Source organism: Dermacentor albipictus, chromosome 1, assembly GCF_038994185.2.
Source record: "Dermacentor albipictus isolate Rhodes 1998 colony chromosome 1, USDA_Dalb.pri_finalv2, whole genome shotgun sequence".
In the NCBI taxonomy this organism is placed as follows: domain Eukaryota; kingdom Metazoa; phylum Arthropoda; class Arachnida; order Ixodida; family Ixodidae; genus Dermacentor; species Dermacentor albipictus.
The window spans coordinates 247473405-247498243 of NC_091821.1; the positions used below are offsets into that span (position 1 = coordinate 247473405).

General features: G+C 42.7%; 3 protein-coding genes across 5 annotated transcripts in view; 1 reads left to right on the forward strand and 2 right to left on the reverse strand.

The window, feature by feature from the left end:
- Positions 1–2890: 2890 nt before the first annotated feature.
- Positions 2891–9510, reverse strand: Rbm13 (RNA-binding motif protein 13). Its single transcript, XM_065429844.1, has 6 exons — positions 9353–9510; positions 8548–8594; positions 8129–8455; positions 6698–6827; positions 6237–6356; positions 2891–3110 (listed from the first exon to the last, which is right to left on the reverse strand). Exons 1-6 carry the CDS (start codon positions 9365–9367, stop codon positions 2901–2903), a joined length of 849 nt encoding a protein of 282 aa, XP_065285916.1. The 5' UTR covers positions 9368–9510; the 3' UTR covers positions 2891–2900.
- A 214-nt stretch (positions 9511–9724) lies between these two features.
- alpha-Cat (catenin alpha) lies at positions 9725–24625 on the forward strand. Of its 3 annotated transcripts, none has more exons than XM_065429879.2 (18): positions 9725–9969; positions 10174–10248; positions 18955–19080; positions 19156–19345; positions 19625–19791; positions 19853–19972; positions 20036–20125; positions 20185–20358; positions 20435–21116; positions 21633–21833; positions 21893–22044; positions 22319–22388; positions 22467–22528; positions 22590–22877; positions 22943–23077; positions 23144–23236; positions 23297–23320; positions 23414–24625. In XM_065429879.2, exons 3-18 carry the CDS (start codon positions 18976–18978, stop codon positions 23576–23578), a joined length of 2718 nt encoding a protein of 905 aa, XP_065285951.1. In that variant the 5' UTR covers positions 9725–9969; positions 10174–10248; positions 18955–18975; the 3' UTR covers positions 23579–24625. The 3 variants fall into 3 exon arrangements, with proteins under 3 accessions (XP_065285951.1, XP_065285957.1, XP_065285941.1); XM_065429885.2 differs by lacking the exon at positions 10174–10248 and adding an exon at positions 11225–11260; XM_065429869.2 differs by lacking the exon at positions 10174–10248.
- The window catches only part of Rrp5 (Ribosomal RNA Processing 5), a 105286-nt gene continuing 104935 nt past the window's right edge, over positions 24489–24839 (reverse strand). Inside the window, exon 33 of the mRNA XM_065429856.1 lies at positions 24489–24813. Coding sequence (XP_065285928.1) covers positions 24645–24813 — 169 coding nt within the window. The 3' untranslated portion in view covers positions 24489–24644. The remainder of the gene's footprint in view (positions 24814–24839) is intronic.

Here is a 24839-nt window from a genome sequence, read left to right on the forward strand (position 1 = left end):
ACCTTATTTTTAGGCACTAAAGACTTGTTTTAGGCACCGAATACAGGCACTTAAAGCCTAATTTTAGGCACAATAGGGGCTGAAGTAGGCACTATAAACTGTTCACAAACCATGACCTGTTTTATGGATAAGATGCACATAACCATTGTCATGGTAAGAAACTGCCATACCATTCACTTGTGAAGTCTGAAAGGCAGCAACTATATTGTGGAAGCCTTCGCTTCACAGGGCTTTGCTAGGCACGCGAGAGGCTGCTTTTTTGTCAGTCTTCATACTGCAGTCAAGACACTTAATACATTTGTCCTGACACTATATTGGCAGGTAGTGTACATTTAATAGAGAAACTTTCCTGTATACAATAGCGCATTAAGATGCAGCAAACATGAAAAACAAAATACGGCAGTAAAACTGCTAAATCGTTAATGAGAGCATCTAAAATTTGTGCCTAGTGGATTGACATCAAGAAATGTTCCAGGTCTACATTTACAAATCTTAATAAAGGTGATAACAGCAGTGACGCATGTCCATGGTCTCCAGGTTTTGATGTTGTAGATTATGCTTCTTCTTATTCAGAATAAGCTTGTATAGGCTGAAAATGAGCGCTTAACATAGATGGAGGTGAATGAAGTGTTTTGCAGTTCCGTATATCTGACGGCTTCACACTCTCTGGGTTTCACGAGTGTTCACCTGTAAGAACCTCAGAAATTTCTTCAAGCAGAAAAAAATGTTTGTTAACATAGTCTTGCACCTTTGCGCAAACTTTTTCTATGGTTGCTGTCACACAAAAATAGTGTTATGGTGCTGTAGCTGTGCCATGACTCGCGCACTGTTCATAAGTTATGAACACTTCCTTAATTAACTGCTTCTTGTAGACTGATATGACTGTATTATTTGCAAAGTGCTTATCTATTTATCACACGTTGGAGCACAGGAGGACGTGTTTCTTTACGTACACTTATTTAAATGGCGATGACGATACAAATGTTTATATTAAGGGATGGCTTGAAGGCCTATTATGTGGAATAGGATGGCCCTGAATGCGCCTCCCCCCTCCCCTTCTGTACTTAAACAGAAGGCAAAGGAGGGCACAGTGAGGGGTAGAGTTTATTGCTCATCTACTGCAGAGTTTATGTGAGCCACCACTGGCATGATGTGTTTGTACAAATGAGTGGAGGCGCTGAAAAAGATGTGCAACTGCAGTTGACAGCACTTTCAGCGAACTTTGCACACTTCTGCCTAACGCACCCACACGGCAATCTACAGTCGTCTTTTCAAGATGCAGTCTACAGTACACCTTCAAAATTTGCGCCTTTCTCTCTAAATTCCTTGCCTGCAGGGCAACATGAAGTTATGTGTCCACTGCTAAAGAAGGTGCATTTTCATTCTTCTCTGGTATTGCTAGCCAGTGTCAGGCAGGTGGTGAGAGGCCTTAAAAATTTTGACTACGCAAGTGCTTTTATGCTAGGCGACATTGCCAGGTGCGTCGCAAGTCTCGGAGAAAGAAGCGACCAAGTGCACTTTTGAAACAAAAGGAGTGCCACAGAAAAGCATTTCCAGGTGCCAAAAGCAAAAATAGGCATTTATAGGCACTATAAGTGCTAAACCAGTTCTTAAACCATCATTTGTGATCATACACGAAAAGGGTGGGGCCCAGGCACACAGAAACGAATAGGCATTTGCCTTTAATCTGGTCTCTAGTTATAACAGTTACATTTGGAATTACAATTACTATTACCTTTTCTATATGTAAATAATACTGATGCTCTTACATATGCAACAAGGTGTTCCTTAGTTGTTAGCTACAACCTTTCTTCAAAAGTGATCGTTTCTTTTGCCAACGTAGTTGGCCTTATGTTAGTGGTTAAATGTTGGCCACCAACATTGGGCAGCTGTCAATTCCCAACAGAGGCAAGTGCCAGTACCTAAACTTGCACCTCTTATAGCAGCTGACCATGGGCTAACCTCGGCAATGTTGGCCAGGAACAACAGAAGCTGTGTTGCACTGAGCATTTTTGTCCCACTAGGAAAGCATCATTTAACGGATCTATTTCATTGTCATACTCCATCTGCTGCTATAGTATTGTCTCCCAGTAAAACTGCTGGGCGCAGTGGCATTTTGTAATTGTGGAATGCCCTGAAGTTTTAAATTTGTGTTTCATGCTGGGTTAAGGAAATAAAAATATTAATGGTTAATCAGTGGGTTAGTCTTGTGTATCCCCGATTCCGAGGCAACAGTGGATGACTTATACAAGCACTTCCCATGCCTAAACCTTGATTCTTGTCGCACTGGTTTCACAATGTGCAATGTCTCACCGGTTTATCCCAATGAAATTGAAAGAATTTATGGATAGTGACTTTTAGAGGGGTGTCGCTCATCAACACTCTTTCATTGCTCTTGCTCCTATCTACTGTTTCATTGCCCCGAATAGCTTAGTATTCAACAGAGCTCAACTTCACAGCCTTGTTTTTTAAGTTTAGCATATTCAACCAAGATGTTCCCAACTACAACACGGTATTTTTGTTCTTCCAAAACATAGCCTTTAGTACACTTAGAGAATCAATAAGAATTACAGATCGACCAAATTTTGTGGCTGTTTGTGCACTTTATTAAGTATTGGAGGAAACTGCTTTAATACTGAGCTAGCTGAAACACACAGATCCCTGTTTCATAACTCTGTGTAGTAAGTGAGTGGTGTTGTAGTTGTATAGTACTATACAGATGGAAGTTCAAGGTATGGGCTGTAGAGTACATAGCATCTCATAGCCATGGTTGAATTGAAAATACAGGTTTAGTTTTGTCACAGAAAGCTACTTGGTTCAGGCAGGACAGCATGATGTCTGAAAAGCAGTCAATTATAGCCAAACTGACACAACAACACTGCTAGCCAAATGTTTAAAAATCATTTCATGTTTATTTTGGAGGTTGAAGGCTCTGTTTCTTTTTCATATTCTATCTCTACATGCGGCTGCTTTCTTCTGGATGACGATGCCACCACACTCTCTGTGCTTGCTGCTGCTTCTTCTTCGGATGAGCTCTCCTCTCCAAGGTCTTCCAAATCAGAGAGATCACTCTCTTCCACATCGTCAGCAGCAACATATTCAACTGTTCCCTGAAGTGAGTAGAAAGTCCAACTTGTCAGCACCTTCTTATCCGAGCAAAAACAATATCTTTGACATACACAGCCATAGATATGGTTATACAAAGTTATCCCAGTACTATACTGCACTCCTTCTAACAGCCTAAGTTAAATTAAACTAAATTGAATTCTGGGGCTTTACAAGGCAAAGCCACAATCTGATTACGATGTACACTGTAGTGGGGGACTCGGGATTAACTTTTACCCCCTGGGGCTTTTTTTAACATTCTACCTAAACCTAAGAATGAGATAACTTTTTTATTCCGCCCCCATCAGAATGCGGCCGGGATCGAACCTGCAACCTTGAGAAAGCATCTTAAACTCACAACTGTTAAGGTATTTGATTCTATGATGAAAGCACAATACATACAGACATGTCACTCCCACTGCATCCATTGTTCAAACATTACACCAGCAGCAAAAAATTTAGTTTAGATCCTTGCAAGAATTGAGGGAACCAAACGCTCGGTTTTTAGTAGCACTAAGTACTAACAACCATAAGGAACTTCCAGGAAAGCATCCTGTTAACAAAAACATTTGCTTATCGTGTGTGTGTGTATATCATCATCATCATCATCATTTTTTTATTTTTCACCACTCGATACAAGGTGAAAAAGGGAGAGTTATATAATATATATATATATTTGTGTGTGTGTGTGTGTGTGTGTGTGTGCAACATACATATACATGCAGGGGGAGCTGCTGCTGCAATTTATAAATTGTTTATTGGCCCAAATGTTCCATTAGCCGCACATTCTAATTTTTGCACCACATGAATGCTTTTGCAAAGTGACTAAGGTGTAACCTGGGAAGTACTCTTATGAGCAAGGTGTCGGACGCAGCTCTTGCATCTCTACATAGTGAAATTAAGCACAAAAATAACTAGTAAAACTAGACACCAGCAAGTGTTATTAAGCAATCAATCTGTATGGAACATGGTAGTGTCAGCAGAGCACAAGCTACTGTAGATTGTCCCACCAGATCTAGTAAGGCAATGTGCAGAGAATATAGACCATTCTCAATAGGTTACTTTATATGGTGAGACGAAGCAAAGTGACCCCCCCCCCCCTCTCTCTCTCCCAAATATTTGAGGTTACAACTCTTCACACTTTAGATGTTGATTTCTCAGAATTTCGCTATCTGGTAGGGCAATTTTTTCCCCTCTGAATGCATCTGATCAAATTTTGCACAACCTGTTCCACATCCACCACAGCACCGTGTAGGAAGAACTGATGACTGGTTCCTGAAAATGCAATGGCATCTAGGTAAATTCGGAGGGAGTACTCAGTATGGAAAAATGCATGTTGCACTGTGCATGAGTGTAAAACCATGGCTGGTGCAGTGGAAACTCATTATTCCAAGTATTCAAACAAATCTGGTTTTCTTTTGGATGACTGAAGCGTGCAAACACTACCAGCCATCCACTATCATAAGTCGCCAAGGGAGCATTGTATGCATAAAAATTACTCCGTTTCATTTTGCTTTTTTAAATGCTAAATTGGTAGTAGGCAAAACATGCAGTCTCACAAAATTATTTTTGGTGCATCTTTAGGGATGTCCAGGGCACATATGATTAAAAAAAAATGGAGAAGCAGTGAATGTTATTGAGTGGCCTGGTTAGAATGATGACAATTACCGAGGCTATTTCTGAGGTGTCTCGATACATTTAATTTCTACTGTATTTTCAATATCAAAACAGATTCAACTGGTTTTCCTTTGCATAAGGTCATTCAATTATTTGTATCCAAGTTGACCTCACCAAAATTTCATGAAAAAAAAGACATCTTCCATCACTTTCCAAGGATGATATACAGGTTATTAGCAATACAGTAAGATGCTAATGTTCAAACACTCTGGCCTGACCTTTTTAAAGCAACTTTAGTCATGCTACCTGTTGTGTGCCTTCAACAGCTCAGTTTGTGTGCCTTCAACAGCTCAGTCTGCCACATAATGCAGGCAGTGTAGCACAAGGGTCATTGTAAACATTTACTGCAACTAAATGAGCCCAACAGTGACACAGTGCATCAGTGATCCTTGGCCACATCTGTAAGGTAACCCATTCTTGCCACACAACCATAAGACCACTATCAACAAAAAACACTTGCTATTAAAAAACCGCAACGTGCATATGTTCCCGACTGATGCTTTGTAAAATATCATCAGCAGCAGCAGCCTACTTTTATGTCCACTGCAGGACAAAGGCCTCTCCCTGCCATCTCCAATTACCCCCGTCTTGCACTAGCTGATTCCAACTTGTGCCTGCCAATTTCCCAATTTTATCACCCCAGATAATTTTCTGCCATCCTCAACTACGCTTCTCTTCCCTTGGCATACATCTGTAACTCTAATGGTCCACCGGTTATCTACCCTATGCAATACACGACCTGCCCAGCCTTTTTTTTTTCTCTTAATGTCAACTAGAATATCAGCTATCCCCATTTGCTCTCTTCCTGTCTCTTAACATTAAGCCTAACATTTTTCGTTCCATCACTCTCTGTGTGGTCCTTAACTAGTTCTCGAGCTTCTTTGTTGAACTCAAACTTTCTGCCCCATATGTTAGCACTTGTAAAATATATGAATGTCCAAAATGCCACCTGTGAGTACAAGGGCAAAAAAGGCTTATTGTGTTTGTTCTAGTAACATACAGTCCATTAGTTCTGACATTTTGAGTAGGCTGACGTCCTGTGTTGTTATAGTGTCTCTGTCTTTCTGTGACCAGAATGTGCTACGGTTGCATGGTACATGCACTTTCAACGATGAGATCTCTGAAAAGTGGGTTTGTGCGATTCCCCCCTTCTTCCACTCACTTAAACTCTCATAGCAGTACAAACGTTCCGTCGGCAGATAAAGTATCCCTGCACTTGTTGCACAAACATGCTGCCTCCATTCTTCATGATCCACAGAAACCACCTTATACTTAACAAACACTTATAAGAACTTTCAAGAATTAATGAGACTTTTTCAAGCTGAATGTCTCCTTCAAGGGCAGTAATGTGAAAACTTGCTTGTCGTAAACTGGATTTACATCAACGCACAACAGATATTACTTGAAAATCTCAGCACAAGGAATAATGTGGTCAGAGCCCACACGATACTAACCACATCATGCTCATCTTCGTCCTCCTCCTCTCCATCATCAGACTCAACTTCACTCTCAACTTCTTCACCTTTAAGGGCATTATCAAAGGCCTTCTGGGGGAAATTGTATATGTCCTTGTACTAAATAAGAGAGAACAAGCAAAACAAAAACAGTTGTCATAAGAACAGTTTTTTTGCAGGCAGCTTCCACTCATGCAGCATGTCATTTAGATAAACATCTCAAGCTGAGACTGCATGATGCACTTTTCCGTAATGCTGCATGGCACCATATGTTACACTTCTCGAGTCTGTGGCAATGACCACTGAAATGCCTGCCGAACGTGACACGAGAAATGCACAGGCACCGCACAATAAATGTGCACTAATATGCAATAAATATCCCCTGCAATATGAACCAACATCATGCAAGATTGGGCAATATACACTGCAGTTGGATGTCCGTATTTCTGCAAGATACACACCGTGCCTTGCCGTAACCTGTCCAGCAGCTCCTTTTCAATGGCTGTGTCCAGACGGGCTGCCACCAGTGCCTTTTCTTCTCTTCTTCGCTCACGACGCTCTATTTTGCGCTGCATTGGTACCAGCTTTCGTCTGCATTGAAAATGTGTCCTTAACAGGAGTTTCATGCAAAAACACTGCAAAATCTATCTGGACCGATTTTCAAGCTGTTTAGAGCCTAGTTCATTCATAACAGCTTTACTTACTTTGTCTACGTAAATGAAAATAGGAAACAATCTTTGCTGCTGCAACGAAGCTTCCTATAAGCCATCTACAGATTGAACTGATGAACAAAGAATGAGAAGAAAAAACAAACAAGCTGTGAAAAAGAAAAGAACTAAGATAGGTAACTATGGACATCGCATCCTCCACAATGCAAGGTTGGAAGACAGGCACCAAACAAAAATGCTGTCTTTTTTCCTACATTTTTCCTTTCCTTAGTGCCAGAATTGCATTTTAATTTCCTTTGACCTATAGAAACTACAAATTTTATGTATTCAACTAATTAGCGTGTATTATTATTTCACCAACTAAGGGTACACAATGCATTCAGGTTACACAGTTCTGGTTACAAAGATGTAGTGCATCGATTAGCACATGTCATCTCAAAATTTCTAAAGAAATAATTATTGCCATTACATTTACTACATCCGCTGAACGAATGCCTAAATTGAAAGAGCATGTTTGCAGCCACTTGTGTGCACTTCACATGACTGTGGCTGCAGAAGCTTAGAGGTGCTTGGGTCAACAGTAAGAGGCAAAAACAATAAACTGACATGCTCAAATTAAATGGAGACTGTGTACTTCCTTGAAATCAGTGTCCGTTGTCCATGAAAAACTCAGCAGAAACAAAGAACAAATCACATAACTTAAGTACAGGGTAGAGCGCTGTCAGCAGAATTGAACGACACAGGTGAAATGTATGGACTTCGGATGAGGCACAGTGGTGTCTCTCATCCTTACGTGTTCTTTGATTCGTGTTGTTCATCCAGTGTTTTTCAATTCTTCTGAGTTTTTCTTGAAGTCAGTTTGCTTTCAGATATAGCACCATCAAGCATTTTCCTTGCAACTTGATAAACATAGTTTCCGCACCTCTAGAACTATTCTAGTTGACTAGAAAAATCATTAACTTATACATAAAGTTGCTGCATCTGCATAAAAAATACTGTTAATACTCGCAGAGCACATGTTTGAAGCTTGACCTTACTTATATTGAGTACCTTGTGTGTATGCGTGTAGCATTACAATGTAGTGGATATAACTATTTTCAAGATCAGATATCAATATGCTACATAAAATTATATTCATACTTCAACATGTCACAGTGTATATGTTGTAGGGATATTCAATAGGCAATGTAATCACTAGAGGAATTTCACACATGCATGACTTACTGCCGAGACAAGCGCAGCTTGCGCATGCGGATGATGTACTGAGTGATCTTCAACAAACGTTGCTTGCATTTCTGGCGCACAAATCTGGGCCAGTAGACCAGATGCTGGTTTATCTGCTCCAGTGCTTTCTCAAAGTTCTTAGAGAGCTTCACTTTCTCCCACAGCCGATCAGGAAAGGCAGCCCTTTCGATGGTCTTCATGTACAAGTAACAGACACCATCTTCCTCTTTGATGGTTGCGTAGACGGAATTGGCTAGAGGACATGACGAGCGATTGCAGAGGCCCGTTAAGTTGAAATCGTTTCGGCAGAACTGCTGACCTTTGGTGCTGCAACGACACAAAATGCATTCAATAGGCACGCCGAAAAGCAGAGTAGGACATTACATGTCACGTTAAAAAAAGAAAGAAAGCAAGCTTACTTGACTTTGAAGGAGCAGAAGCTTCCTTTGATGATGCTCCATATAACCTTTAATAAAAAAAAAAAATATGGAGTTTTACGTCCCAAATTTCCAATTACCTATCCCAAAGTTTTACGTCCGGTTTTACGGAGTTTTACGTCCCAAATTTCCAATTAACTTTCCAATTACCTATGAGGCACGCCGTAGTGGAGGACTCCTGAAATTTCTACCACCTGAGGTTCTTTAACGTGCTCCTAAATCTAAGTACACAGGTGTCTTCACATGTCGCCTCCACCTTTAATAATAATAATAATAATAATAATAATAATAATAATAATAATAATAATAATAATAATCGCACAGTTAAGACGGACTAAACATCAGCGCCAAGTCTATGGGGTGTTGATAGTTTAATGTGTTAATTATCACTGACGCATAAAGCCTTAGCCAACATTCAAAGCCTTGTCGCAAGAACGTTGGGCGCACCAATATTTTACTTGAATGACATAATAGGCAAATACATGACAAGTTTAACAGGATCGTGCACTGTTTCACAGATCGATTATAATCAGACACTAGGTTCACAAAACTGCAATAAAACGACACAATGATGCCACAGCGATGTAAACTCACACTAAATCACAACAACAAAAGTCACAATTTTATGGCCACCAATAGTCGAATAGTCGGCTATTTAGTTTAAGAAAACATGCAAACACAGCCGCGCATGCAGTCGACATGAAAAGCTACACATGGAAACGTAGTACAATCCGCCGCACATAATAGACCAATGACAGCTTATGAAACACAAACACAGAATGCTTACATCGTCGTTCTGCATGGTTTTAAGATAACTAAAGACTAAACTTTTCTACATTAGATTACAAGCAACGGCGCCGTAGAGCCAGCAGACTTCCGCGTGTTTCCGCAGGTTTCAAAGAAAGTCTCTCAGTAGCAAGCCTAACGCTGAAACCGGCCGTCGCAGGCACATAGCGCTCTGTGTCAAACCACAGTCTTTTCATTAGTGTTCCTTTTTCTTACACTTGGCTCAAATTAAGTCAGTTATATCAACAAAATATTATTTTATTATTTCTTACAATATTATTAAAAAAATACTTAAATATGACACGTTGCCAGCATCAACTTTTTTTTGCTCTCACTTTGGCCAAGGAATTTTCTTACGAGCTCGACGCGGAGACCGTGTAGAGACGTCAAAGCGGACGTGCGGATTCCCACTTCCGGGCGCTTGTTGTCTTTTGAGTTATTACAGAGCTACAGTACTAAGCTTATTTCAACGCCTAATTTTATGTATTGTTACTCATGATTTAGTTTTTTATAAACTTATTGGAAGAAAAGCAATAGTTTAGAGGATACTGCTACTTCGTTTGCAAGCAACATTTTACAAAAACCGTTACAAGCTCTCAGTTGCAGCCTAATCTTTGGGTAAGCCTATTGTTGTAGTTGTGGTGAAACCTTTCTCTTGTAGCTGTGCTTGTTAATTTCGCGCAGTCAGTGTGGGCTTATAGTCATTCAAAGTAAAAAGCTCTACTCGTTTACTGTTTGCTGACAAAACTGAAGATTTATGTAATGAAGACATGGGGCCGAAGCGGAGCTCGTGCTGACACGGTTAACGCCCTTTCATTGCAGTTTAGTTCTTGTCACTGGCCACCTGTGATCGGTGTGTTGCTAAAACAGCCGCACCGCTCTCAGAAGTTCATCTCTGTAAGTTCATCTCTGTAAGTTCATTTTGACGCGACTAGCCAAATGGCGGGCAGCAGGAATCGCGGCGTTGACCGTATTGGTAGTCTGTCCTTCAGAAGCCATTTTCTGTGGTGCTCCTAGATTTGCCAGCCTCTTTTTGAAGAATGCGCCAAAATTACATTGCGCCTGAATGTTCTGCTCTTCGAGTGAATTACAACAGAAGTGCATGAGTAATAGGAAGGCCTGATTATGCTCATGTGGTGGAGTGGTATCTCTGCTCCATATCCGAGCGTATGCAGTTGATGTCCACACCGACGCACGCGCCTTTACCATCGTGCTTTAGTTGGAGCTCGTTTTGCATGCATGACAAGGCCAGAAAAAGTCTTGAGAACATTATGTTGTGGTTCTCATATAAGAGTTATATGACAGCATCGTGCAAATAAAAAACAAGGGCATAATGCTCTTCACTTTAACTGTTCATAGAAACATCAAGCCCCACTTTAATAACTCCATTCGAATCTGTGTGTGCACATTGTAACGCGAACGCAAGTTAAAATTCAAGGCAAAGCTGTAGAGATTTTACATTCATTGCTTTTTATGGAAGTTGTGAATTATGTTGCTTTGTTTCCATGGGCTGCAGCTAATTCAAACAAATCTCAAAAATTTTGTTGGCTTGCTGTGTTTGCCGTGTTCTTTGAAGCCGCTGAAGTCAAACAAGGTGTCTGGTTAATTCACTTATGACTGCTCGGGACAAAGCAGTGAAACTCAAATGCTTAGAGCATGAATAGTTAAAAGGTGTGCATCTTGCATCTTTTGACTTATATACACACTACAACATCCACATATACAGTGACTAGTGATTCTGCTCTGGACCATATTTTATTAAACTTTAGGTAATTAGAACAAAACTAGATTGTTTCTGATAATTTGAATTGACGAGTCAGCAAATACTTCTATGTGCATTGTTAAAACATATAGGAGATTTCTATCTTTGCAGCTGTATTATCTTGATGTGGTGAAGAGTCTCACACAGGTGAGAATTATTGTTTTTATGTGCAACCTTTTGGTCAGATCTTTGTGCTGCAGAGTTGGCAGTCATTCTCACTAATGAATTTTATTATGGGCACATGCCTGAAAAGCCACCATAGAGCACAAGAAACTACAGCCACCTGCCTTTTTAAATATATTGCACATGCATCGACCACACACTATATCAGCGCCTCGCGGAGGCAATAATCTGCAAGACTGGCATTAGTACGCTCAGGGGTACATAGCACTCTACAGTGTGACCGTTGCCACAGGTAGCAATGTGCCGGGGCTGCTGCTTTGGTAAGGAATGCATCATCCTGAAGGAAACAGTGTGGAATGAGGCGCTTGCCCTGGAGGCTGTGTGCGCCTGCGCTTGCTATTTCTAGTCTTGTGGATCATTGCTGTTGCAAGGCTCTGAGTGAGTGTGTGGTCGATCCTTGCGCGATATAGTTAAAAATGCAGCAGGCTGTACATACATTTAAGGAGGTGGGGCTACATTTTCTGCAGTACTTGTGTAGTAGGTTGGCAGTTCAACGCTCATACGCTATTAACAGAAGTGATACTGAACATTTCACTACAAATACACACATTATACAGACAGTACCCATTTTCAGTATTGTCCGTAGTGCAGACTAAATTTGGTTTAATTAGTTTATTGCAAAATCCAACTTATAAAAGCATTCACTCATCAATTAGAAGTGGCAGCTGTTATGTTCACATGTTACGCCATTTCCAGAAGGAATGCTTCACTTATTTGTCTCGCAATATTCATTACTTCTTTTGAAGAGGAATGAAGTATAAATGCATATCTTCAGTTGCTGTTTTTAGAATTTGTGCAGACTTCAGGTGTGAATATGCAAGGCAGATTATTGTGCTGTTCTTAGTTTTGTGTTTTATGGTGAACAGATAAACTTATCTTGCCTTTGGCTTGTTGTAATGCAATTTCACTCAACAAATTTGGCATGTCACCCTTGTATGTTGCATTTTCACTTGAGCATGCAGCATACTTGTTCACAGATTGAATGCAAATTTTACTGTGGATGTCTTGCTCATTATGGGAGCAGAGTTGGTTAGTCTTGCTGACTTGTCACCTTCAGGTGTGCATTAACATGTACGAGGTCTGTTAGAAAAGTATCTGAGCTTAATTTTTTTTTTTTGTTTGTGAACACCTGATGGATATGAAACAAGCACGCATGCATCAGCCGACCTTGAACCTTCGTGCACATGCGCAAATTTTTACCCGCTAGCCGATAACGTCAGTCGCTGGGACGCAGCGTTTGAGTGAGGTAGTGCGCACTGCTCTCGTCGGTTTTTTATTGCCAGGAAAATGGCGAAGCGACTGGAGCGCTACTGCATCAAATTTGCGAGAAACTGGGCGACAGCCAAGTGGAAACCATTCGGAAGATTCAGATGGCTTTTGGTGACGATGCTATGAGCAGCACACAGATTAAGGAGTGGTACAACCAGTTTAAAGACGGCCGCACATCGGTGGAGAGCGAGCCATGCTCCGGATAGCCATCAACATGCCGAAATGACCAGGTCATTGCCGAAGTGAATGCTGTGGTGATGCGGGACCGTCGTGTGACTATCCGAGAAATTGCAGAAGTGGGCATCAGTACTTTTTCTGCACATTCCTTATGACCGAAGCTTTGGCCATGAAGAGAGCTGCGGCGACATTCGTGCCGAAGCTGCTCACAATGGAGCAAAAGCAGTCTCACAGCACATGCTGGATTCCACAAACAGTGACCCCGACTTCATGAACATCATAATCACTGGTGACGAGCCTTGGGTGTACGGGTACGACCCGGAAACCAAATCCCAGTCATCACAATGGAAGCATTCCACGTCGCCAAGACCAAAGAAGGCCCACCAAGTGTGCAGCAACGTCAGAGTGATGCTGACTGCTTTCTTTGACTCCCATGGTTTGGTACACTACGAGGACGCACCACAGGGTTAAACAATCACCAAAGAGTACGACAAGGATATCCTCCGTCGCCTGCATGATGCTGTGCGGCACAAGAGACCGGAGTTGTGGTCAACAGGAAATTGGCACATCCATCACGACAGTGCTCTTGCACATTCCTCGCACTTGAGTCAAACTTTTTTGGCGAAAAACCAGACTCCTGTAGTTCAACAGGCTCCTTACTCTCCTGATATGCCCCTGCGACTTCTGGCTGTTTGCCAAAATCAAGAGGCCATTGAAAGGAGTGCGATTTCAGACAAGAGGGGACATTATGGCTGCAATAACAACTGAGCTAAACTCCATTCCTGAAAAGGCCTTCTTGGAATGCTTCCAATAATGGCAGCATCGCTGGAAGTGTGTCGAGTCCCAAGGAGACTACTTTGAGGGTGATTACGTTTCCAACGCTCCATTTGTGCCAGTTTACTTTCTTTGGCCAAAGGTCAGATACATTTCTAACAGACCTCGTACATTAACCATTTGTGGTTGGATGTCTTGTCTGCCAAACCAAGTGCTCAGTGTTTCATAATCTTATCTTTTTTCTGTCTGTCTGCAACACTCTTAGCTCTAAAAGTTTGTATTCACAATTATTTTTATCTTTTCTGAAGTTGAAGTGTGATAAACATGTGACTTAAGGTCCTTTGACTAGGCATCTACCTTACAGTGCAATTATGTGTTTGATGTCCTATTCTCCGTAAATTTACATTCCAGAATGGAGAGGTGAAACTTAATTTACCAGATGCTATTTCATTACTTCCTGAGACATTGTACAGAGTTTACTTGTTGAGCAAGCACTTTGGGACAAGGAAATTGTCCTTACTCACAAGTAAAAACCAATTAAATGGCAGACAGAGACTTTAGTCTTTGGCTTTTTCAAGTTCCAGTCTTCAACTGCACAAATATAGGTGGCTAGTAACACCATAGAGCCAACTTTAGTGCTTTTGAAGCATTACTGAGCAATTGGATTTGTCCGGACCTGTCCTAATAAAAGAGGTCTAGTTGAACAAATTTCAAGCCTAGATCATAGGTAATGTTTTGTTTCCCGGATGGGTTTCACAAAAATTGTACTATTTGAAGTGGCAAAAAAGTCGTCTGAACATAAGTTTTCTGTTAATTTTAGCTTCACGGGACTTACAGAATTGGTCAAATTATCTGGCTAGCTGAATTAAAAAAAGGCAGAAAAGAGAGTCCAAACACTACTACATTTGGCAGTATTTACCCAATTCTAACATGCCCCCCAGTCGCGTGCACATAGTTTTTGTGCATTCATAAAACGTGACAATGCATCCTAACTTAATGTGGACCTGATTTTATAACAAAAGTGTAGCATCCCTTTGGTTTTGGCAATCGCAAATAAGATGAAACGTTTAGAGTTTACCTGTACGGAATGGAAATTTATTTATGCAGAACGTCCATAGTTGACAATCTCTCAGCTTTTTATCGCTGTATACAGACTGCATGCAGCATGTTGTCATGTTTTATATCTGAGTGTGCCCATTTCTTGAATGACTCCGCAACCATAACGAACGAGATAGTGGGCCACACCTTAACTAACCACTTTGCCTGTTCAATCTGCGACGAATGCTACTATAGGATAGATTCATGGGCTAGTTGGTATTGCATTACTATATCAAAACTACTGTATCGAGCGTAGAAAAACATGATAGACATAGAAAGGGACACAACTATGGGACCATCTATTGTCTTTTGCCACGCTCTTCAGTTTTGATACAGGGATGTGTGCTAGCTTCTAGAGTGCCGAAAACACCCAATGCAACTCTTGGTGCTAGCTTAGCACAAAGTATCTTTTGAATTAGCACTTTTGTAATTAAAGGGGCCGTCAATCTCTTTTTATCGAAGTCGAGAAATTAGACCATTTCAGAACTACTTTGCCACAAAAAGTACTTCAATGCAGTCAGCAGAAGTAGAGTTATTGGCAGTCAAACACTGGTTTTGCGGTGCTTCTGTTACTTCTTCGTTTACTTGCACTGTGGACGCTACGGCAGGGCGGGGTGTGCCCACAAGGCTCCGCCTACTGAACGTCACCGTCGTGTGCAGTTCAAATTTGATTTTGGATGTTCATGTAGATGCCACTATGCCACTATTTTCGATTTTGGTGCTTATGATGCACCAAACGCGGTTGTCAGTGAGCTGCATTGCGCTCAGCCTTGTCAGACTTGTCGCGGTCGCTGTATCTAGGCTACGTAGCAGACCACAGCTACATGCAACTGCAGCATTTGCATTGTGGATGACGGGGCTCGAGTGCGCGCTCGTGCTCATATGCTCCTGTCTGGCTCTGCTACGTGGTGCGAACTGCCTTTGTCCTGCACCAGCTGGACTGATGGATAGTAGCCGCTTCCAACTTGTGCATTTTGAAGTGTGATCAATAGCTCAGTATAAGTGAAGTCTGCCAAGGAGTCTAAACAGGAGCAGCCAAGAGCGAGCGCACGTTGGCAAGTGTGCATGTGGTCTGACCTTAAGTTTCGCGTGGTTCGAGGCTAGTTGAGTGTTCAAAACTACAGTCGAAATTAGCCAGACCTGACGGCTACGGCATCGATAAGCAGGGTGGCCAAAGTTTAATTCCTACGCGGGTGGCAGTTACCGAGTGTGAGCAGACGATAGTCAATTTCTTCTGGAAGTACGTAATTACTATAGAAATTCGAAAGCAGGTTTTCACTTACTTTAGCCTGTTCATAACTGCATCAGTTGATATACACAGTATCAGTAAAAATAGTGTACTGTTCCAAACACCCTTCTTGATGTCAGCTCTTTGACAATAGCAACCACATATGGGAATATGCTATATTATAAAATAAGGCGCCCAGAAAAGAGTAAGGAGCAGGCTTTGGTTGAAAAGAGAGCGTTTGAGAGAAAGGTAACTTTGTGCTCCGCTTGCGAACCATGTGCCGTATACAATTGCAAAATTTGGCCGAGGTGTTCACAGCAGCATATGCTATCCACAGGCTGTGTTTTTTCACCAAGCCCGAAGGGTGGTTCAGGGCCCCTTTAAAGCCTGAAAGTGTTGTTTCCATATTACACAAAAACTTGCTCTGCTGTCATCTTGTGATGAGGATGTAGATGCTGGCACTGACGGTAGGCTGTTGCTAATGCCAAGAACACTGGCCTTGGTATCCAATTGTAACCTGCGTTAGAATCGGGTAAACAATGTAATCATATATTGTGAACTATCATTTTGCTTTGAGATCTGCTGAAGGTCTGCAGGAAGTTTGCATTTTCAGCATGAGATATCAACCTGTGTGTTTTGGTCTCTGTGCTAGAAAGTTGCACAAGAAGTGTCATAGACTGCTAAATTCCTTCTAAAGAATTCTTGTCAACCTAAAGAAATTTCTAAACAAAGAAAAAAAGAATGTTCGGGAACAGAAATGCAGGAAGCTTCTGTTGGTTTCAGACCTAAGAGGATTAACGTTGGTAATTAGAAAGCGGTTGCACTTTAGTTGTATGTCAAAGATGCCTTGTTTAGCAATACAGCTGCAAAGACGCAAGTCGCTCAAGAGCCTATGCCACATAAAAAAGTGCAGACAATTGTACGGACACTATAGACAAATATGAAGTCTAGCAAAGTGGTAGATTACGGTTCCGAAAGTCTGTCACAAGAGATAACTCAGTTCCCAAGAAAATTACAATTAAAAGCAGCATGTCTTCACAATTCACATTGCTTGAGAAAACGGGGGAAGCACAGGAATTCTACGCTTTACCAGCAACCTCTGAGGTCAATGCTGCTTAGCTTGGTGTCAGATAGTGGCACATAGAGAATCACACTCTCTCAAATAGCACTGACAGAAGTGTAAAGTGCACCAATCTGTTCTTCCGTGAGAAAATTCTCTATAGTTGACCATACTAAAGTGCTCTTGCTCTTACAGTGCAATTTGATTTGCTTTTTTTGTTATCATATTCAACTGATCTTGAGAGACGATTGCTAGAGGGATTTACATCACTGTTTGCGGGTGCTGCATTTATAAAATAACGGCACCAGTCCTGTAACATTTACATCAGCTTTCACATTTGTGGGAGTGTTCTTGGAAGCTGTGGCACAGTCTGCTTCATTTTATTATGCTAATCTGTCCATTTTTATCTGTTTTTGCCTTTATTATCTTATAAAGAAATATTGTTTGTAAGTGGCTTGCAGTGAAGCTCGATTTGACTTACTGAAGTTGCATTATTTCTCTAAAAATCATGTCATCCAGCTTCTGCTTTATAACTTGTACATGCCTACAGAGTTGCCTATTAAGATTGCCATGGTGAAATTTGGTGCCACAGTTGTTCCAGTGCCACAGATGATATTGGTGTAGTAGCACTGACCATGAGTAATTTGATATTCCAAACAATCCTTGTCTGTCACGTTACCTAAACAGTGCTAAATGAGGCTAAACATTTTCTCATAGAAAAATTGCAGTGATAAACTACTTTCACAGGATGGTAAGTAGTGTGATATGTCACAGGGGCATTCAAAACAAGGTTGAAATTAGGACAAATCTATTTAACTGCCATACTTGCAAAGCATGCATACCAATGCCAAATTTTCTGTACTATTATCAGTACGCAACTCCAACTGTGCCCATACAAGGTGGTTCTGAACAATGGTAGAGGAGCAAAAAAATGGATTTCTTTCTCGCATTGCAATTGTTGGCGAAATGTTCCATATGTAACTCGTACAGTTACTGCTTTCTAGCTTGATAAATACCTTACCAGCTTGATTTGATCGGTGGTCAAATAAGGATGTCGCTGTGACATCCCTTGATCAATCACTTCAGGCCTTTATCTTTCTGTGAACCTTTGGCTTGTTTTATCACCAGCTTGATGTAGAATGCACAATGAGTGTTGTATCTTCTGTGCATTTTTTCCTGAGTCTTGGCACCTTTATCTGAAAGTTAATTTCAACCCGGCAGTGGCTTCATAGATGAAATTTCTGACTGTTTATCAACAGAATGTGGAACTTGGTTTCACCGTTATGCATCCCTCATCACACCTCTGTGTCCCTGTTCCCCTTCCCCCTGTGCAGAGTAGCAGGCTAGAGCGCACTAGCTCAGGCGTTCAGATAAATTCTCTCTTTTCCCGAGTCTCAGGCACCCCATTTTTTGTTGTCTGCCCATAATATTGGAACAAAACTTCTGCTGTAGAATTTCCTTAAAACCTTTTACTGAACACTGAAGTAACAGTATAAAATCTTGGTAGAGTTTGTGCACACTGCTGAATTGAAGTTGCTTCAGGTTAATTGTACTGCTTGAAATGTGAATGTGCCTCGTGGGCTTTGAAAATGGACACTGTTCATAAAACATGTAAACCACCAAATTTTGCCACTCTGGAGCTGCTGCCCAGTTGCAGTCAACAAAACAACAAAGAGAAAACCAAGGGAGGCCAAAGATGAACTCACTTTCAACCACAAAGTGAACATGCACCGAAGTTGTCTTTTAGTGACAAGCCAAGACACAAGCAGTGACACAGGAAGCGCAAACACACTATCAATTATTATGCCATCATTTCACCAAGTGATTGTTATTGCTCTGGGTACTACTTGCTCATTATTTAAACTGACAACAGTCGCACAATTATGGCTGAACACCCTACAACACATGCAATACAGTACTAACAGCAAGTATAATGGGCAGAAAGGCTGCAATGACTAAAATGTGAGCACTAAAAGTGACAAAGTGCAAGTGTTTGTGTGCTGTTGAAAACAGTCTGAGAAAGTGGCAGTTTTCTGTTGCTGTGACCTGTAGGGACACCAGGTGGTCTGAGACATGTCCACTATGGAGCCACCGCCAGTCGCCCTCAAGTGGGATCCCAAGAACCTCGAGATCAAAACACTGTCTGTGGAGAAAACTCTGGAGCCCCTGGTCATACAGGCAAGGAGAATGCCTCCCCACCTTTGGTAGCGAGAGGCTGTTGTAGTGAGATCAATGTTTTTGTTGCTTGGCTAGGTGACGACACTGGTAAACACAAAAGGACCATCAAAAAAGAAGAAAGGTCGCTCAAAGCGGGCCCATGTCCTGGTTGCTGCTGTAGAGCGGGCCACAGAAAACTTCATCAAAAAGGGAGAAGAAATCGCAACAGAGAACCCTGACATTCATCAGGAAATGATGGCAGCTGTAGATGAAGTGCGGAAGACAGGTAAGCTAATGTTGTATGAGATTGCCTTTAATGAAAGGGAACATACAGTGTGAAACCCACACTCTGCAGTGACTGCTGCAGGTGTCAACTGCTAGTGCCCAGGAAAAGCACTCAGCATAGCTATGTCAGAAGCACAACGAGACGAGTTGCTGCCTTTCCCAGGGCCGGTAACCAGTGCCAGTTGTTGCAGAGCATGGGCTCGTGTTTGTGCATTCACTTTTACGAAGCGCAACCCTGTACATATTGGAAGAGTGGCATGTTCAGTAACATGTCTTGCAGGAGAGGCCATGAGTAAGGCTTCGCGTGAATTTGCGGAGGACCCTTGCTCATCGGTCAAGAGGGGTAACATGGTGCGCTCAGCACGGAACCTCCTGTCTGCTGTCACTCGGCTACTGATCCTCGCTGACATGGTGGATGTGCACCGGCTGCTGAAATCATTGCGTGTGGTGAGCACCGAATACGTGCCTTGTTGTGTGGTTCATTTGTGGAGACCACATATTATCTCAGGTCGAGGATGACTTGGACAAGGTCAAGAATGCATCCAGCCAGTCTGAGCTGATGGAGTTCTTTCGAAACTTTGGTGTCAACACTGTTGAGCTGATACAGCAGGCTGCACGCAGGCAGGCGGTGAGAACTAGCAACCAGCAATGTTTGGTGGTAGGGCACAACACCATCCTTCTTTTGTTGTAGGAGCTGAAGGACTCAAGGTTGCGAGATGACCTTGCTGCTGCCAGGGCAGTGCTGAAGAAAAATAGCATGATGCTTCTCACAGCCTCTAAGGTACAAAAGAAAACAACCTTCCGGTTCGTCATCTCACAGAGCACGCTTGCTGCCCGCAGGTCTACATTCGTCATCCTGAGCTTTCGGCTGCCAAGGAGAACAGAGATTTTGTGTTTCGGCAAGTGTGTGAAGCAGTCAACACAATTGGCGACGTTGCACAAGGTCGTGCTGGCGCCCTAGTGCCATCCTATGAGGGCCCTGGCGAGTTAGCAGCTGCACTGGATGATTTTGATGTAAGGCCTGTACCCTAACTAGGTAGGGAGAAATTGTGATTAACATTGGTACCCTTGTTTTGTCCTGCTTCACCAGGAGCGTGTTGTGCTGGATCCACTCACCTACAACGAACTGCGCACCAGGCCAGCTTTGGAAGAGAGGCTGGAGAGTATTATCAGCGGAGCCGCCCTCATGGCCGATTCATCATGCACCCGCGATGAGCGGCGGGAGCGCATTGTGGCAGAGTGCAATGCAGTTCGGCAGGCCCTGCAAGACCTACTGGCTGAATACATGGCAAGTGCAGGCCGCAAGGAGGACTCCCTGGACAAGGCTGTGGAGCAGATGGGGCGCAAGACGCGGGACTTGCGGCGGCAGCTGCGCAAGGCAGTCGTGGACCACGTATCGGATTCGTTTCTCGAGACACAGGTGCCTCTTCTAGTGCTGGTAGAGGCAGCACGTGCTGGGAACGAGCGGCAGGTCGAGGAATATGCGCGTGTGTTTGCCGAGCACGCCCACAAGCTGGTTGAAGTGGCCAGCCTGGCCTGCTCTATGTCAAGCCATGAGGATGGTGTGAAGATGGTGCGGTGTGCGGCGGCCCACATTGAGGGCCTCTGTCCACAAGTAGTGAATGCAGCTCGTATACTTGCAGCACGGCCACGCTCTAAAGTGGCACAGGAAAACATGGACGCTTTTCGAGATGCCTGGGAGACACAGGTGCGTCTGCTTACTGAAGCTGTTGATGACATTACCACCATTGACGACTTCTTGGCTGTGTCAGGTAAGGCAAAGCTTCCATTCCCCATTGGGGGCAGTTTGAGCATGCAACTTCCATCACTTCTGAAATTTGGCACCCTCTCTAGAACTGCTTTAACTATACTTCTTCAAGCTAAACATGGTGCTTGTTTGTCTCTGTGTCCTTGGCTGCTGCTAGTGGCCATAGAAGCAAAGAATTCAGCTTACAATGAGGTGTCATGTACATTTCATCGTAATTTTAAGCCCTACAGAGGCTCCTTGGAGTGCCTGAGTCATAACTAGAAGCAACTATACATATCACACACCTCACCAGGCACTACGTATAGTTATGCCTGCAGTCATAAATCCGGTGCTTTGGAGGACTGGCTCAAAATTTGCGAGGTGGCAGTGGCTCCGAGACCTGTTAAATATTAGTCTATTAATGCAGAGGCTGTGGTTTGTGTTCACTTTTTTGGCAAGTTATGATGCTCCAGCTCTTACCTGATTAGGATTTTGTTGAAGTGAGAATTCTGCTTAACATAGTGGTGCTCTATTTTCATAGAAAACCACATTCTTGAAGATGTCAACAAGTGCGTGCTGGCTCTGCAAGAAAATGATGCAGATGCATTGGACCGCACTGCTGGTGCCATTCGAGGGCGTTCAGCTCGTGTGTGCAATGTGGTAACTTCCGAGATGGACAACTATGAGCCAGGTATCTACACAGAAAGAGTACTTGAGGCTGTGGCAGTGCTGAGAGACCAAGGTAGGATTGTTGTTTGCACTGAAGTTCATTCTCTGAAGATGTTCTGCTGTTTTTTGCAGTTATGCCAAACTTTGCCCAGAAGGTTGAGATGGCAGTAGAAGCACTGAGCGCCAGTCCCCAGAAAGAAATAGATGAAAATGAATTTATAGATGCTTCCCGTCTAGTTTATGATGGTGTGCGGGAGATTCGCCGTGCAGTGCTGATGAATAGGGTAAGTTTGGCTTTCACAACCATATGCTTACAATTTAGTCTCGAAAATTTTTTTAGTTTGATGTTGACTCTGAAGATGAAATGGACGGCTCAAATCTCTCTGGAAGCTGGGTCACATTTAGTTCTCAAAGGAGTGGGGCCTGTGAGGAAAAACTTGACTTGTGTGTGCATTATGGGATACAGGTTGCTTACTGTTGTGTGCTTGTATGAGCTGTCCTTTGCTTTTGGATGTTGGCTGGTGCTTTATAGCTGTTTTGCTGGACGATTTTTCTTAGAGTGCAGAGGAGCTGGACTCGGAAACAGAGATTGAGTACGAGGATAACACCTATGAAACACGCAGCAAATGTAAGCATCTGTCCTTTGTCTGCCTGGGGATTAGTTGAATGCTGTCTTAGCTGCATAGGCATGCTATTCCTTTTGCAGCTAGTGCCCACACTGCCGACTATGATGAGTATCCGGACATCAGTGGCATCAACAACACACGGGTAAGGAGCACATTTAAGTTGCATGGAGCAAGAGGTGCTTAACTATATTATTCCAACACAGGATGCTTACCGCCTCGTGTCAGAAGAAGAGAAGCAGAAGATTGCTGCTCAGGTGGAGACATTCCGCACAGAGAAGAACAAGTTTGACCGCGAAGTGGCCAAATGGGATGACACCGGCAATGATATCATTGTGCTGGCGAAGCAGATGTGCATGATTATGATGGAAATGACAGATTTCACAAGGGGCAAAGGGCCCTTGAAAACAACTATGGACGTCATCAACGCTGCAAAAAAGATATCAGAGTATGGCACTAAACTGGACAAATTGGCACGAACCATTGCTGACCAGGTAATAAAACAATGGTGTATGCTTGACTTGTGCAAGTGGTCTAATGTGCTTAATTTTTTTCACAGTGCCCAGAGTCGAGCACCAAGAAGGATCTTATTGCTTATCTTCAGCGCATAGCACTTTATTGTCACCAGCTCAACATCACCAGTAAAGTGAAAGCTGATGTGCAGAACATTTCTGGAAACCTCATTGTCTCTGGGGTGAGATGTCAAACTAAAGCTTGGCTGGCAGTTCAGTCACCTTTTTTTTTTTTTCTTGCTTTCCAGCTTGACAGTGCCACATCTCTGATTCAAGCTGCCAAAAACCTGATGAATGCAGTTGTGCTAACAGTGAAGGCGTCATATGTAGCATCAACTAAGGCAAGTACCCACACTTTGTGACACAGTGCGTTGTACTAACAGTTCTTTTTCTTACCGCAGTATCCAAGAAGTGGCGTTGTGAGTGTAAGTAGAGGATACATAGGTGGTGGTGCATGCCAGGTCCTGTATTGTATGCAACCTTGGGGCCAACGAGTGGGGGCTATCCTTTCTTTGCAGTCACCGATTGTTGTGTGGAAGATGAAGGCACCTGAAAAGAAGCCTCTGGTTCGCCGGGAGAAGCCTGAAGAAGTCAGAGCTAAAGTACGCAAGGGCTCACAGAAAAAGAACATCGCGCCCATCAAAGCGCTCAGTGAGTTTCAGAGTCTGGCCGAATCAGTCTGAGTGGCATGCCCTCCCGCACGGCCTTTCCTCGTAGCCCCATCCGGTGCTAGGTTGTGAACAGTCACACACGAGTGGTCACCTCCCCAATAAACAGGATCACCTTCCTCCACCATGTGTATGCACTGGCATGCATCCCATTATCCCTCTTTCTGCTCGATTGTGTGCTGTTTGTGTGTGCTTTCTTGTCAAGTGCCCTTTCATAACCAAGCTAGGGTTTCTATTTGCAGCATGAGTCACTACTGCTGTGGCTGTCACTGCTTTCTTGCCCGTTCGAGCGAAGGACGTGCTCTACTTTCTCCTAGCACTTCGTTAGTGGTTTAGAAACAGCTTCATCTCTGTGTGGAACATGGTGGGCCCACTTCTGCATCCAGTCTTGTAGCAATTGCACCGAATACTTTCCTGTACACGTGAGAACTCCTGCTAGTTTCACTCATAACACACTGTAACCCACTAATGTCTTTAGCCAATCTGCTACAAATTAATAGCATGAATATGCCGTGCGATGTTTCTTGCTTTCCTCTCTCTGTGGTGCTCTAGGGACATGGCAGGGACTGCTCGTGAGGGGAGTTTTACTCGTGTACCTAACCACTACTTACTTACAAATACCGAAACTTACACTTCAGTGAAATTCATGTTTTGTTTGTACATTATATATTTAAGAGACACATTTATGTATGGACAGTAACGAATGTTACATTTGTGATTATGCTTTGTGAGAACTGCCATGTGTTTTTCCACTTTTGTATAAGCTCTTCCCATGCACCCACTGTGCCTCTAATGGGAAACTGGTGTTGCCCTTGAATAGGCAGACTAAATGCAGTTTTCTGGCACAATTGAGACATGTCTCTGCCTGTACGAAAAAAAAAAGAGGGGGGGGGGGGGCACAACATGAAAACTGCTTTGGTGTGTGTTGTCAAGGTTGTCACAAGTTTTATTTACAAAGATGTGTACACTGAAAATGATAGCCTTTGTAGACTATTTAATAAAAGCAACAAACTTTGTGAAATCAATTCCCTTTATGTTTAAATAAAGAAATGTGCACCTTTATTTACATATCTGTACATTTTTACTGTGCAGCACTTGTGCGTTGTTGAACATACTGCACAGCACGCTGCTTCACTGTTTGACATAATGATGCATCACCATGGTCCTTTTCAAAGTCAAGCCATTTTTTGAACAAAGATTTCATCTTCTTGGGATTCAGGTTCAGTGATGTGGCTTTCTCAAAAGTTTTTCTGTAGGGAAAACAAACAAAGCTCAG